General features: G+C 42.0%; 2 protein-coding genes and 1 long non-coding RNA gene across 3 annotated transcripts; all 3 read left to right on the top strand.

The window, feature by feature from the left end:
* The first annotated feature begins 1,718 nt into the window (after nt 1-1,718).
* LOC109475051 lies at nt 1,719-5,150 on the top strand. The gene is made up of 3 exons (XM_019775594.1): nt 1,719-1,785; nt 2,449-5,083; nt 5,136-5,150. Exons 2-3 carry the CDS (start codon nt 2,456-2,458, stop codon nt 5,148-5,150), a joined length of 2,643 nt encoding a protein of 880 aa, XP_019631153.1. The 5' UTR covers nt 1,719-1,785; nt 2,449-2,455.
* Nucleotides 5,121-7,115, top strand: LOC109475055. Its single transcript, XM_019775597.1, has one exon. The coding sequence runs from the start codon at nt 5,201-5,203 to the stop codon at nt 6,515-6,517; it is 1,317 nt and encodes a 438-aa protein (XP_019631156.1). The 5' UTR covers nt 5,121-5,200; the 3' UTR covers nt 6,518-7,115.
* Nucleotides 7,116-9,604: 2,489 nt separating this feature from the next.
* Nucleotides 9,605-13,575, top strand: LOC109475057. Its single transcript, XR_002140513.1, has 5 exons — nt 9,605-9,806; nt 11,101-11,163; nt 12,207-12,269; nt 12,625-12,715; nt 13,057-13,575. It is a non-coding gene; the product is annotated as an uncharacterized LOC109475057 (long non-coding RNA).
* The last annotated feature ends 2,907 nt before the right edge of the window (nt 13,576-16,482 follow it).

Below are 16,482 nucleotides of genomic sequence, written 5' to 3'. Positions count from 1 at the left end.
AAGAGTAAAAAATTAACGTCATACTATAGTCTGTTCCTAATCCTTGCCTTATGTTCGGTAAAATCCTAATGCAAACGACATGTCGCCATTCACTCATTGGTCGAAACGATAATTGCCATTCTCTCATTGGTTGACTGCTAATTGCGAAGGGCAGTCAGGACCGGCTTACACCAGCTGAAACACTGACGTCACCAGCTGTTCTCGGGCATTTACGTGCGTCAGTTTGTCGTCTGTTCCAATGGTATGGGGAGGGCATGATAAGCCACGGGGAAAAGGTGAGGTATTGTGGCACAATGTCACTCACTGACGTGGGAAAAAAAGTGATGTGGCACAACGTCATTCACTGACGTGTGTAGAAAAGTGCTATAGCACAATCCTACTAACTGACGTGTGAAGAGAGGTTGTTACGACGCAGTAGATAGTGATGAGCACTTGGACGTTTACCTACGTACGCCTTTACGTTAGAACTGTAGGTCCTGTGTACATGCATACCCTACTCCCTACAGTCACACATCAGGACCGTCCAGTTTATACGGAGCTTAGACTTTTAAGACACTTTTGAAACACGGAAAAACATGGACTAAATTATTTATGATTTATGATTTATTCTCCCTCTCCTGGAAGAATAGCTGCCACCCTCGGCTCGGGTAGGCAGCTTAAGGAGAGCTTTTCCTCAATAAACCTCAATATCTTACTTACTTTTGTTCATTCATTTATCTACTTGTTTACTGTATTGTTAGTGGTGTTTCCCTTCAACCATGTTGAAAGCGACCAAATGGCCGATCAAGCTATCGTACAAAATACCGGCTTTGATTGATTGATTGCTGTACTGTAACCACGTGCACCTATATTTAGAAATCAAGAAATCTAACGAAAATATGATGACGACAGCAGCAGTAGGGAACTATCCGTTTGTTACTTGTATTCTCTGTTCGTTTTAGAAGTAGAGCCTTGTCGCTTTCTTGGTTTGTGGAAGTATCCAAATATAGTAACGATTGATACATTGCACAATTAACTCGGACCCGTACAGGTGTTTATCATAAGGCTACTGCTCATGCAGTTCTCAAGGGGCTATGAAATACAAGATGGTGTTTATTTGGGTCATTCAAACAAGGGTACACCGGTCATATATCTATTGCACTGCAGTCGTCAACGCCTTCAGCGTCAGAGCCATTTACAGTTCTGTTCTAGATCTGGTAACCAATAAATGACACTGCTAAAGACTACAATGAATCGTTTGTCCATGGCGTTTTCAACAGTAGCGTGCGCCGATGCACGTGACCGGATGAAGGGAAGGTTATGTATGCCGTGTACGTATTTAGTGCCAGTTTTTACCGCCCCAGTGTCGCGCCAAATGTCTGCTCCGCCAGTCGGTGTGTGCACGTGAGTGTGCCTAAGTTTAGGGCTACAATAGGGTTAGTATTAGGGTCATTGTTCGGGTAAGGTTAGGTTTAGTATCCACATCACGACTAAACCCCTTCAACCCCTTGCCCGTTTTGGAAACCCCCAACTAGCTGATAGTGGCAAATATTTGGCCGGGGCAAAATATCGCTTGACACCGGATAAACTAACGTTAAGCTGCCTTTTCTGTCACGGTAAATGGTTTCGGCTGGCCCGGTATAATTACAATGTGGGCGAAACCAAAGGGACAAAGCAAACTCGATAAGTGTCTTGATGGATGCAACCTTTGAACCGTATGTATTCATGCGTTGCTGGGCGACAAGAGGTCGCCGGGAAAGACACACCCAAACTGCCACCTGGAGGATACTACATTTGCTCTGCAGGGTGAGTCACGTATTCTTGTCTGTTAGATTCTATTTTGACAATGAAATGGTGGAAACTGCGGCGTTATACATGTATAAGGGCTAGTAAATTCGAGTATTTGCTACTGAAACCGACATTCACTCTTGAAACTGCAGTAGGTGAGTTAATACTTGCTTAGCTTGGGACACCCTCCTGCCCCCCCCTCAAACCCCACAAAGAAAAGACGGAAATATAAATGAATTTCGTCTGTTACGGAGGCGTCAAAGGTGTATATGTTATATCATGTGCATGCAAATTGACAGTCAAATTCTAGGGGAGGGAAGCGAATTCGAATGTCAAAACTTTCTTTCATCAAACCTTACATTTGTACGTGTGTCTATTCCAACCGGGCACTTCGATGTCTCTGATACGTCTGAATGCAAACGTTAGTGTTGTGTGCACTATTCCTACTGTATCTCAGTGATAATTGTAAACGCACCGGCACCTCTGCATGCATGTGATCTTCGATACTGATCGATCACATTTGATGTGTGTTAATGACTGCAGTGTTATGTAACAGTTTCTTTTGTTGTACATGTGTTTACTGTGGTATTTCTAACTAGACTGTCTCTTGATATGGAAAATGCTGACAGCCTTTTCATGCTCTGTAACGAATTCCGATTTCGCCTTGTTTTGCTCATTCAGGAGTGAAATGGCAACCAAGGAACTTGAAAGGCGGGCTAGAGATGCACTTGACCATGGCGAACTTGACAGAGCTGAGGACCTGTTCGCTCAGGCTCTTAGATTAGTCACGGAAACTGATATCAGTAACCACAGTGACCAAATCAGACCCTTGGTGGGACTGGGCAATGTTTATGAACAGCGCCGCGATGCGGAATCTCTTGTAAAAGCAGCTGCACTGTTCAATGCAGCCTTGGCCCGTTGCAACGACGAACTTGAGCGAGTTAAAATTCGAGGCAAAATATCCGAAACAGGAATCAACTTTGTGCGTAATGTCTGTCAAAAGGTTTGCACCAAGCCTCGTGAACAAGAAGTTGAAAGAGAAAGCCATATTTCAACGCTAACCGGCCTCAGAAATGAGTGCAAAGAAGCCTTGTCTGCTCTGTCACCGATCCAGGGTGACAACCCAAGTGACTATGTCCAGCGGGCCAATGACGTGCACACCTTACACGTCAAGATTGCGGCAGAAATAAGAGCGATGGTCAAGAAAATGGTCGAAGAGTGCATGGCTGTTATAGGTCCGCCGCCATGTCAGCACGCCGTCATCGGATTAGGTTCACTAGCTCGCGAGGAAACGACGCCATATTCTGATCTCGAGTTCGCTATCCTCGTAGAAGAGGGCTGCGACTCTGGGCCACATGTAGCATACTTCAGGCTCCTGACACACTATCTCCAACTGAAGGTTGTCAATCTCGGAGAAACGATTCTTCCAGCCGTGGGGATCAGATCCCTTAACGACTTTTATTCAGGAAATCCACAGGACGACTGGTTTTTCGACGAGGTTACGCCACAAGGGTTTGCGTTCGACGGCGCAATGCCGTGGGCTAGCAAGGTACCTACAGGTAGGCACAAGACCGAGGAAAAAGACGCCCTCGAGCTGATCCGAACTCCGAAGAACATGGCAGTCCTGCAGGCAGAAGAGACTGCTGTAAAGGAAGGATACCACCTACCTGATGTGCTGAGCTCTGTGGTGTTGATAGCGGGCCAGCAAGAGCTAGTGCAAGAATACAGGCATGAAATGATGGCCATTCTCACTGCACCAACTAAGCTGCACGTTAGCGTACAAGAGAAGGGAAGCAGAGAAGAAGTGTCAGTCAGTCTACACAGAATTTCCCTCAACGATGATCCAAAGACACATGATACAACCCGGCCGCTACGATCTGTTATGGAACAGCGAGCGGTAAAGGCTTTGGTTGCTGACATTGAAACTTACGATGACAGGCTTTCAAATCTGGACGAAAGTGGAAAACTGCTCCACGTCAAGAAAGAGATCTACCGCTTGCCGAGCACACTACTGGAGGGGCTTGCCAGGTTCTACGGCATCATGTCATGTAGTTCGTGGGAGAGAATTGAAGAGCTGCAGAAGAAGGGAGTGTTGAATGCGAAAGCTGCACAGAATCTAAAGGTGGCAGTTGCGATTTCTATGGAGTTACGACTGAAATGCTATTTGAAACACGGTTCACAAAGGGGTTTGATGAATACCACTGTTCCATTGCAAATCAAAGAAGAAGAACGCACTGAAGTACTGTTTCACGTTGAAGACCCGGGCCTACTGGTGGCGTTTTACAGCGTGCTGTTGAGTCTGAGGGAGGCAATTGAAGAAGCACTCTGTGATCCTTTCGAGGAGTTCGCGAACACGTTGTCGAAGATGTTGTCTGGGAATCTCGTGGATAATGGACCGAAGACCAAAGGCCTGGTGTACAGTAAGCTACTGCAGTATCGTACCAGCCTTGAGTATTTCCGTCAGGCTGATAAAGAAAACCCTGGCGACACTGCCGTGCTGGATGCCACGGGTAACCTCCTTCACTTCATGGGGACGTTTCAGGACGCCCTGCAAACTCACCAAGCTTCATTAGACGTGAAACAACGCACTGATTACTTGAACTTACCGGAAAACATCGCCATGTCGCGCATGATGATTGGACGTGACCTTCTAGCTTTGGGCAGAGCTGACGAAGCTGTAGAACACCAGAGGAAGGCCCTCGAACTGCTAAACGTTCGGACGTTAGAAGATCGCCCGGCAAAGTTTTCTGCAACGTACATCAACTTGGGTTTAGCTTTGGAAAATTCAGGCAAGTACGTCGAAGCAGATGAATGCTATCAGAAGGTCATAGAGATTTTGAGGATGAGTCGAGGTAACCCTCTTCTAGCCAAAGCCATCAACAATAGAGGGAACGTCGCCAGCAAACTTGGGAAAAGGAAGGATGCATTGATGTTCTACAAGAAAGCGTTGGACATGCAGTTTAGTATTTTCGGGAGGGACACAGCTCACCCGGACATAGCTATTGGATACAACAACATCGGGACTATCTACTTGGCAATGGGTGAAGACGACATGGCATTAGAGGCCTTACAACGATCGCTGTACATCAAACGTCAACTCCATGGCGAAGAAAATGACCACCCAAGCATAGCAGCTAGCATGGTCAACATTGCCGCCCTTTTTCAGCAGATGGACAGACATCGGGAATCGCTGATCATGAGCGAATCTGCCGAGAAAATGTTAGACAGACTGGGACAAACTCAGGGTGTAGACATGGCAACAGCGATGGGCGTTACAGGGATATCACTTGCTACCTCTAAGATGTACAAGAAAGAGGCAATACAGAAGCTTCATGGTGCTGCAACAATCATGGAGAACAAACATGTAGAATCAAGAGGTCTAGCAAAGATTTACTATGAACTAGGCTCGCTCTATCGATCCACTGGTTCCAAAATGAAGGGTCTAGCCTGTTTACAAAGGAGTGTTCATCTGTTTGAAAAATTTACTGATGCAAGTGGAAAGGACTCTTCGCTAGCATACAGTTTAGCTTTGATAGCTTCTGCTTACTATGAGGACGCAGAATATCCTGCTGCGCTACTGAATTTCAAGAGAGCATTGCACCTGCTTCCGGAAGAACAGACATTAAGGAAAGTGAAGTACAGTAGAAATTTGGGTCAGGTCTTACTAAAGGTGGCACAAGTACAGGAAGCAGTCGACACAATCATTACATCCATGGAACTCTTGGAAAGTGTGCCAGATGAAGATCGGGGAAACGCCCAAGTGGAAGACTTTGAAGCTTCTCTCGGGGCAGCTCTCGCGGCAGCCGGTCAATTCTCTCTCGCAAATGTGTACTTTGAGAGAGCCCATGCGAAGTATTCACTATATGGAGAAGACAGCGCCCTCCCCGCTGTTGAAGGTGGTATGCGCATTGGTGTCTACCTTGAATGCGCCAGCCTCGTTCGCCAAGGCAAACTAGAGGAAGCGCGAGAAATACTGGAAGGATCAGAAGAAGATCCAGGTGACCCAGATCTATACCGTATGCTCGCGAACACGACTCACAAACTGGAAGGACTAGCTCAAACTACTCAGTTCCTTGAGACAGTTGTCTACCTTGATCCCAAAGATCACAGAAGTAGACGCAGCTTGGCACGCATGTACCATGTGCAAGCAAGACTGTCAGAGGCGTGCGGTCACGCTGAACTCTCCTCTAAAATGAGTAAGCAAGCTAATGACGAGTATCACCTGGTCATGCGCGACACACGTGATTTGTCGGTGATGACAGAGTTCGGGAACTTTCTCTACCTCAGCAGGAGGTGGGAAGAAGCCGTGTCCGTCCTTCGTCAGGCTGTCGCAGAGGACTGTAATGTGGGTTCCTCACCCGACATGACGTACGGACGTCTGGACATGGCGGCGATGCCAGAAGAGCTAAAAGGCGAGATGAAAAACCAGAAAGAAGGGAAGCTTCGCGTTCCGTATAGACATCTTGCGTACTTACTTCTCATCAGGGCATTTCTGGAATCTGAAAACCAAGCAGGAGTCATTGACATCGTTCAAGTATTTGGACGTGAAGTTCAAGATAACGCAAACAGTTCTATGATTTCCTGGTCCCTCCTTGGTTATGCTCTCTGGCGAATCGGACGCCATCTTGAGGCAAGTGCAGCATTCAGAAGAGGGTCAATCCGCATGGAAGAGACTTCTGACTTTGACCTTACGGTGAACAATTGGGCAGCCTGTGTCATCTGTGCAATTCTGTCCAAACTGCAAATCTAGCAGCATCAATTTGACTGTAGCTGGAACAAGAGCATGAGATTTTGGAAGTTTTTAGGCTAGGGTTATCATTAACGGGGGTTATTATTTCTGGAACGAGCTAGGAGATTGAATAACATACTTGAATCGGGACTTGGCCTTGGATAGAAACTGTGCAGGGTTGACTCATGCAGTCCTCGGATGTTTGCTTCATGTGAGATTCTAATGAACTTCAAGTCATCACATTCCATCAGTTGAGAGTCTTTTTTGACCTCTTTTTAATGTGACCTGTCATTAATATCCTGTCATGTGACCCTACGAAATGTCAGCCTACACTGTGCAGATGTGAATACATACAAAACCCCTCTTCCGTGTCAGCCACCCAAAACAATACGTCCGCCAAGAAAGTAATAATTACACCACATAATAAATGAAAGGAGCTTACTTGCCAAAGACCCGTTTGGAAAATAGAAGTACTATTCATACATATGCACATAACAACGATGCAATATTGTTCAAATGACACCATAATGCAACTGCTACATTTCCTAGTAAAACGTTAAACTTTATTCCAACACACAATTTACAGAGATCAAATTTTTAGCGACCACTGTCGCCTTCATCGGGATAATTAATGACCAATCACTTCACAACGTGATCTCGCGAGAGTTACGGTTACAAACACGTGACCTTATTCACAAGAGACTTTACTGATACGTGACGTAAGCAATTGATCAAAAGTGCCAGGGAGTTTATATCGTCCACCATCTCTATTAAGTGAAGGCTGAAGTGCTCTGACATATATAGCCCCCTTAATGCCTCTTAAAAAGATTTCCTGATTACATGCAACCATTGTAAGGGTCGTACAATGAACGCACATGTATCACGGCGTTTGTACAAAATGATATACACCCTTCTGATGTTATTAAATGTCGTACCTAACAAATCATACTTCGAGTTCTAGATTCCTACCGACAGGTAGTCAATATTTTTCCGCGCCGTCACTACTCGTACATGAGGCGCAAGGCAATGACGCCCATTAGTGTAGGCACGATATACCTGGATACCATCTTCGGGAAGGGAGGCACTGCCTGCAGTATCCGGCCGGTATCAACTCTCATGTTTAGCCACTGTTTATCTAACCTGGATACTTGCTTACAATTTAGACATTACACGATATCTAGGTGCATCCGCTTAAATCTTTCGCCCTTAAGGTATGCTAAATTGTCATTGATATCACCATAACGATACTGAGAATATTGTGTATATGCACCTCGTATGTGACATAAAAAAGAAACAGAAAACATATGACGATGACTTAGTTATTAAGAGGACGATGGATGTTGAACTACATTATAAACTATTGCAATGTATGTTTCCCCATTTCATACATCTTAGCAACACAGATAAGTTCATATTTCTGATGGTTTTAGACAAACCTTCGATTATAAAACACATCTATACTTATATATGTATATCTACATCATTACTAAGAAGTGAGAAGAAGCCAAATTATCGTAATTATTAGACTATATGTCCATAGTACATAGAATTAGTGCTAGCGTGTACATTGTATATATTCATTGCAAACTGTGACGTCTTTCCTGTGACCTGTACTGAACCCAGTGGGTATTTTCGTACAATAAAGGTCTTCATTCATTCATTATTGGACAAGGGGATGGAACCAACATACACATAGCCTCCGTGCAGGCCTCCGGGCGGGTGGGAGTTTTGATACTGCATTTTGTAGAATTTCTAACGCGTTCTTTTGCCGGCCATCCTACAACCAGTTTTCAAGAGAAGTTTTTTACCCGCCGCGGCCGGCAAAAGACTGCGTAAAATTCTACAAAACGCCCGGAGGCCTGCACAATTGGCTATAGCTACGTACACAGGACGTAGATGAAGGGTAGCCTGGATGCCAGCAGACTCCTAGCACGGGAAATGATACCAATTCCTTCGGGGGAAGAAATTACATACGTCCTACCCCGAGTTACCCAGTGTTTCTCAGGTCCGTCCAGGGAGCTGACCCGCCTGTGTAAGCCTACCCTGGGTGCCAGACTAGTATCGGGCCGTTAGCCGTTTTCCTTCGGCAGCTAAGAGCCCTAAACCCGCCTATCTAAATTACCGCTACGGGGGAGTTGAGCCCAGGGGGAGTTTGGCCGGTCCTACTAGTTGTAGTGGCTCTCTACCGGTACCAAATAGTACTATATGATATATGATATATTAGATAAACCTCTCCCACTTGTAAACCGCCCCGCCCGCCCCCACATGCCTTACAAGGGGGTTAATAACTTCCTTTTCGCCACCAGAATAATGTTGTTCAACCTGGGTTGAAAAATACTAGTTTAGCCAAATAAGGAAAACATATTGGTTAGGCATATGTGAGCTTGCATGGCTTGGCCACCACATAGTTCATTTTTCCGCTCAGTCCCCTTTTCCGCCACTCACTCCCTTGCCTAAACTATGTACTAGTAATCTCCAAGCAGATCCCTCTCGGTGGCAAAAAGGCAGTATCCATTAGCCAGAAAAGATCGGCAGCCACCGACGGAGGTAGCGACAAAAAACGGCCATATATAAAAAGGTAACGATCATTCCCCCACAACCTCTGCTTAAGCTTGGAGAGTAAAACCATGGAGTTTTTTTTATCTCCATGCCTAAACCCATTACTATAGCTTCGTCATAGTGGAAGCTATCCTTGTGCTACGTGCATCCCCTGACTCATGACAGATCTAGAACCTTCTGAGCGCTCGAAAACAGGAACACACTTGGAATCACTCGAAAACAGGAACTACTTCATCGAAAAACGCTTACGTAAGTTTTGCAGGCATATATAAACACTCCAGCCCACAGAGGTTGACTGCACACAAACATTTAAATTATTCCCGGGTTTTGCACACGGCACGCGGGTGATACCATATTACTGGTGGGGGAGAATTGATAAATTGTTTTAATAAAAACCTCGAGTCTACGAACGATTCATATCAATACACCCACAACAAAGTAACATATATTTGTTTTGTCTACAAGTGGTCTTATTTTGAATCAATTTTATATTTTTGTTGTGAATTTTGCAGTTCTTTTTATGATTCACCCATTTGAAGGGTGTCTTACGGTCGAACTAGGAAAAGGTGCAGTGTGCAAGGTGGTTGTTTTGCAGCTGTCCGAGATGACAACGTGTGCACAACGTGTGCAGAAACACTATAAAGACTGAATCACGAGACACGCAGTCATTTTCCAACTACGCCACGGCGCCCTTTGTGTTCGTGACCTACCTAGACGCTACGAGGGAAGACAGACAAGATGCCAGACCCCTGTAAGTTGTCGTACCGTCAAATTTAGTGTAGCCTACGGTTGATAGCGATAACGGTATCCGCGGTATGATGTGGGTCGCGTAACTGTGATTTTGGGGGAATGCACGGTACGTGTTGGTCATTAGGCTCAGAGGTAGCAGAGAAGTCTAACTCTATCACATGTAAAATATTTCTTTCAGTAGTGCGTGCATAAATTGTGGTTGTCGTTGAATTTTGCTCACTTGACTCAGCTAGTCAGCTGGAAAATAATTTGGCTAGCCTATTTGCAACGTCACCTACCGACGAAAACACGAAATGCAATGCACGGAAATAATGACGTCACTGCTTTATTTGCAATAGATCAATCTGCAGTTTCGGTCTGAATTCGTTCATAAAATTTTGCAAATTGTTTGTATTTGTTGAAATTGTGCAAACATATGAAAATCGTTATCACCTCTTACAAATACATGAGCAAGGAATGCAAATATTACTTTTTATTTCCATGTGAAAAGAAAAAATGGAATGTAAACCAGTGCTGTGAAGGCCGATTTTTTTCATGGTTAAATTTGTAGAATACTAGCTAAACCGAGAATCTCCTAACAGCCCCAAAGAGAAGAAGGGCCTGTATGCCCTTTTTGTAAGGCCCAGGAAAAAAACAAGTTGTTTCCTGTTTCCCGACGAACCCTAGAAAAACCTGCCAACTCTAGACTTTTTTTGACCATGGGCTGGACCCATGCAAGGGACATGAATAATTAATTTTTCGAGCTGATTATTTCTACCTCCATGATCTGACACCTAGCTGATAAAATGTTGTACAATTCAATTGGTTTTCTAACATTGACATTGAAAATAAGTGTCCTCATGCAAGTTTTACTTAGACTGTAAAACTGTATTGTATAAGTTGCAACCTTATATAGATATTACTGAACACTGAAGAAAAAAAAGGATCATCATAAATCCCTACCTACCAACCCCAATTTTTTCAGGAATGAAACAGGAAACACATTTCTTTTCCTATTAGGCCTAAGGTGTAATCAGGTATTTTAAATACTATTAGTCTTCATAACCTGTAGGCAGCCACCCAAAATCATCATAATTCTTAATCACTTACACGTAACTGTTTGGAATCAGCTCTGAGAATTTAACCTAATTCGTATCGTAATCGACAGTGAAAATTTTGCGTAATTCGTAATCACAGTACCCCACCATGCAGGCCCTCTTCCATGATAGCCGGGATATTAGTACCAGACTACTTTAAGTATCCAGTGTATTTATTTATCATGTTCTAGAAGTCTAAATAGCTTTTTTCCCCTGCAGGCTGTGCTGACTGTAAGGGATGTGGCAGTGCCGGCTGCAAGTGTGGCTGTGACTGCTGCAAGTGTAAGTTAAAATTGACATTTCAAATCATTGTGCCTATATTCCATCATGTTACCCCACAAAGATGTATCTTTATTTATTTATGGGTTCACCACACCACGAAGTGGTGGTGAACCCATATTGCTTTTTCTGATGTTTCTCCTCCTTCTTCTCCTCCTGCCATTTTTTAAATGGATTCAGCTTCTTCATTTTAGGGCCCAAGGTCCTGAAATTTGGTATGGAGGTACAGTGGGCAAATACCCCTAGGCGTTTTTTAAATTATTGTGATACAGGCTTTTAGAATGGTTTTATTTGAGTTTTTTGGCTGTGTTATAGCAAATGTATTACTGTGTTAGTGTGCCTTGTTTACCACGTTTGGACATGAGTCATCACAATGGAATGCAGGGCATCAACCAATAGGCATGCAGCTTTCCTCTATACTTCTTGCTGATTGGCTGTTGGGATTTAACTTGATTAACACCTGCACAGAGCATTTCCACCTGCACAGAGCATTTCTTGCTGATTGGCTGTTGGGATTTAACTTGATTAACACCTGCACAGAGCATTTCCATACTGACAGTATGTCTGTATTCAAGTGTTTTGGTAGGTATTTCAAGCTTTCCTGCTCCAGCATTGGAATGCGGGGCATGGACGTTTTTTATTATTTTGAAAATCAACAGTTTGCATTATGCAATTAAAAATCCTAACCAATAAAGTAGGGAATAGCTATCCAACTGTTGTTTTAGTTGTATTTTACTTCATATTATAGTTATATCAATGTAAATCATTGTTTTCCCTTGAGTTTCTCATTCTTTCCCTGCCATGTCGTAAAATGTGGTGAACCCATCGCTGTATTTGCTCCAAAGCAAATATTGGCCTTTTTATTTATTAATAATGATATATTAGAGTAATGATATTATGGGGCATTTTCCCAGTGCTGGAGTCTACCACAAATTTTCACATGAAATGTGCATTCCTCTTTTCCTTAATGTTAAAGTAAAAGCATTCCATGACTACAGGTATTAGGTTTTCTAACCAATCATATGTAAACTATGTTCTTGTTCCAGGTTGTGCCTCTTGCCCTGGCTGTGACCCTGGCTGCAACAGTTGTGGCTGTGACTGCTGCAAGTGTAAGTATTGTCATCTTAACATTATAATCTATTTTGTATTTTTTAAAGGTCTTCAGCACCTCTTACTGTAATATTCTGGATACCAAAGGGCCATGAAGGGGAATCATGTGTACACTCAAAGCATACTAATACATGTGAACATCTGTATCAGTCTGGAAATTACTTTTCTTAATTCCATCATGTTACAATAGCTGGCCACTCAAGATCTCACTCTAGAAGTGATTTTGTCAGTTTACAGCATATTTGAATCAGACATTTGAAGAGATTGATTAAACGGAGTGACTGTCCTGTACTGCAAAGTAACCTAGGTACAAAATGGGAGTATCGTGTGTAGTGAATGTTGTTCTGGTTTCAGGCTGTGCCTCGTGTGACGGTTGCAAGTCTGGCTGTACCACCTGTAGCTGTGACTGCTGCAAGTGAAGAGAAACAACTTATGCACACCACAGGTAAATAGGACAGGCTATTGTTTAAAAACTGTCTTTCTTCATTGACTTGCAGACTTAATGACTTGCAAGTCCTCAAACAGTATCATAAAGATAGTTCTGGAATTCACCCGCTCCTGTTTTTTTTGTTGTTGTTTTTTTTAAATATGTACCATTTGTTTTCTTAATGGTTTTTCCAATTATCAAGGCAGTGATTTGATGCTTTATTGGTTTCTACAAAAAAATCAAAGAAACAAGAAGTCAGATTGGTGTGGAGCCTGTGGGCTAAACAGAACTTTGTTCCATATACATAACAGGATATTTGACAGATGACTTTTACTAATGATAGTTTGTTGCTTCCACAGGACACCGTGGTTGACTGGCTAGTTTGGACATCAACAGCATCGTGTACATTCCAATATCTAGCTGGCATGTTATACTCTAAAATCTAACTTCCAATATCTTGTATCTTTATATAGGCCACAAAGTAAAGGATAACTGTCTATATCGCGATAGCACAGCATGCATTTTCGACACAAAGTATATTTTCTATCCTTTTAGTTTTAGGAATTACTTGTGAGAAAAATTGAAATCAAACTATTTAAAATGTTTTATTCAGACAGGTTTTAAGAATTCTGAAATGTAATGCTTATGCTCTATTTTTTAGCACTGATGCTTTAATGATGCTTTATTCAGGAAATCTAATGTTGCAAATTAACTGAAGATCTAGGAATAAAGAAACATACACTGCTTTAAAAGCTGAATAGGACTTCAGTGAATTGAAACCATACTTAGTAATGGGAAATATGTAAGAATTTGACTGAAATCAGATGTACTTATAACTTAATGTCTGTATAAAAATAAATTTCTTTGTTGCTATGTCACCACAGTCTTGTTTATTTGTTGGAGTATGCATAATTGCTAGTTGGTCAAGAAGGCCTCATAATCTTGAGAACTTAACAAATATGAAGTCATCCAAAGTATGAAACTGTTGTGTGGTGTAGAGAAACATTCAGGCATGCAAATTAAGGAGGGTTTCTGTGCCTGGAACTTTTTCCAAAAACCTTTCGAAAGTTGATTTCCCGTTAAGTCTTTCCATCCCTCCTGAATTTATCATGTAAAGCATAACCCTGGGTCCTGAATGTTTACCTTAAAGGCATAGTCAACAGCAGAGCTAGTGTCGTTCTGTAAAAAAACACATTTTTATTGATATAAAGTCATTTTTATTGATGTAAAATTTATTTACAGATTTACAAGGAATTGAACTATTTCCATTAACTGTGTAGTGTGCATCCATGATACCTTAAGTGATGAGTAATGTCAAATGGGATAATTGCTGAAGATCCAGGTAATTTTTCTGCCTCATAGCTATTTAGGAACATTTAGACGTATTGGACAGAAATCAATTATCCAGTCACCCTTGCAAACCTTATTTTTAAGACCACCTCTAGATTTTTTAACAGCCCCCTTATTTTGAGGGTATCATTATGGGTTCACCACACCACGAAGTGGTGTGGTGAAACCATATTGCTTTTTCTGGTGTTTCTTCTTCTTCTTCTCCTCCTCCTCCTTCTCCTCCTGCCATTTTTTAAATGGATTCAGCTTCTTCATTTTAGGGCCCAAGGTCCTGAAATTTGGTATGGAGGTACAGTGGGCAAATACCCTTAGGCGTTTTTTAAATTTTTGTGATACAGGCTTTTAGAATGGTTTTATTTGAGTTTTTTGGCTGTATTATAGCAAATGTATTACTGTGTCAGTGGGCAGTGTTAACCACATTTTGGCATGAGTCATCACAATGGAATGCAGGGCATCAACCAATAGGCATGCAGCTTTCCTCTCTTCTTCTTGCTGATTGGCTGTTGGGATTTAACTTGATTAACACCTGCACAGACCATTTCCACCTGCACAGAGAATTTCTTGCTGATTGGCTGTTGGGATTTAACTTGATTAACACCTGCACAGACCATTTCCATACTGACAGTATGTCTGTATTCAAGTGTTTTGGTAGGTATTTCAAGCTTTCCTGCTCCAGCATTGGAATGCGGGGCATGAACGTTTTTTTTTGAAAATCAACAGTTTGCATTATGCAATTAAAAATCCTAACCAATAATGTAGGGAATAGCTAGCCAACTGTTGTAGTCTTAGTTGTATGTTACTTCATATTATAGTTATATCAATGTAAATCATTGTTTTCCCTTGTGTTTCTCATTCTTTCCCTGCCATGACGTCGTAAAATGTGGTGAACCCATCGCTGTATTTGCTCCAAAGCAAATATTGGCCTTTCTAGTTTGCTATGTGTTTTTAATGGAATGGCCCAAAAGTTACTTTGAACTTGAAAATTAGTTTGTCAATTCATTTAATTAACCTTACCAACTTTGTTTTCAGTCTCTGGGGTGGCTAATTTAGTGATTTTACTTTACATTGTTTTCTCATTAAAGAAGTGAGAGATAAGTTGGTTTGTATTGAATATTGGTAGCTTGTGACATAAGGTTCCCCCAAAAACATTTTGGTAAAAAATGCATGACGTCATCATGTTTTAATGCGCTTTTCATTAATTTTTTCAAAGACAGAATGCAGACTGTTGTCAATTCCCAGCATCAGAAAACTTCATTTTTTGATGAATAATAATAAAAGCTACAATCGTACGTTGGCGCCAACAAAAATATTCTAATAATCTATTGCCCCATGCACACCCTCCAAAGGGTATGATGGGGGGGTGTCAAACTCGCAAATACTTGACTCAGCTACTTCGTATAGAATTTGCTATGTCTTGTTTGTTTTGCACACCTACATGTTAGTGATATAACCTCAGTTGCTTTTGCACTCAGTCTTTCTGGGTGGCACACTTGATAAGTTACTTATTGAAAAAAAAAGGTGTGCACACTGCATCCCAGGTAAAAACATGTGCACACGGCACTCAACCAACAGTTGAGTGTTGCCCTACTTTGGACTGCTTTGTAACCAAAACTATGTGCAGATAAGATAAACAAATACATGTAATGGTATATTTCTCAACACCTTAGGCTCCACAAATTTGATATGTTGGATTTTTTTGTAGAAAATTTAATTGAAAGCAGCAAACTAGAAAAAGCAGGACTAGTCGCTTGTGATAGATAATCACTTCCAAGTCCCACCATATATATAGGGGTCAAAAAAGTCAAAATAAAAAGCTGGGTACCTTTGAATGCAATAATTATGTATAATGAATGTGTTGATTGAAAAACTGTAACAGCAAGGAAGACAAGGACTTCAACTGTTGGTGCCAAAATCGTAAATATGGATTGTAATTAATAATTTGGGGTGGGGGGTAGGTTGGGGTTATCACCCTTTTCTTTTCCAATGAAGTGGCCATAATAATTTTGGGAAAGTATCACAAAGAATCAGGTATAACTTACCAAATGAAGAATAAGGCAAGACCTTAGAAACTGAAGCGATAAAGGCAGCAATCCACAAAGGACGACACAACGGATTTCCACAATCGTGTTGTTTTGTCATTTGAACTTTCTGCTCCAGGTGAGTATGCTTCACAACAGGTGGGTCTGAATGTATGACGTCATGCTCAACTCTCCTTCGTGACCTTTCAACTTCCTAGTAAGAAGGATCATCACATTTAATGTGAGGGGGTGTAAATGTTTATTATCTTATTATTGTTATATCAAACGCCTTTAATGGTGCTTCCAATGTGACTAAAAGTTAATTCGACCACAATAGCAGTACATTTGTATATTGTGTTCAATTTAGCACACATCTATTGAGACGGCTTTTTTCTAGTTATGATATCCAGCTTGCCT

Source organism: Branchiostoma belcheri, unplaced genomic scaffold (assembly GCF_001625305.1).
Source record: "Branchiostoma belcheri isolate BF01 breed outbred unplaced genomic scaffold, Haploidv18h27 scaffold320, whole genome shotgun sequence".
Taxonomy (NCBI): domain Eukaryota; kingdom Metazoa; phylum Chordata; class Leptocardii; order Amphioxiformes; family Branchiostomatidae; genus Branchiostoma; species Branchiostoma belcheri.
The sequence above is the reverse complement of the archived record's forward strand: the minus strand, read 5'-3'. Positions and strand labels throughout refer to the sequence as shown.

Coding starts and splice junctions, on each gene's coding strand:
- LOC109475051 (XM_019775594.1), top strand. CDS start 2,456: ATGGCAACCAAGGAACTTGAAAGGCGGGCTAGAGATGCACTTGACCAT.
- LOC109475055 (XM_019775597.1), top strand. CDS start 5,201: ATGAAGGGTCTAGCCTGTTTACAAAGGAGTGTTCATCTGTTTGAAAAA.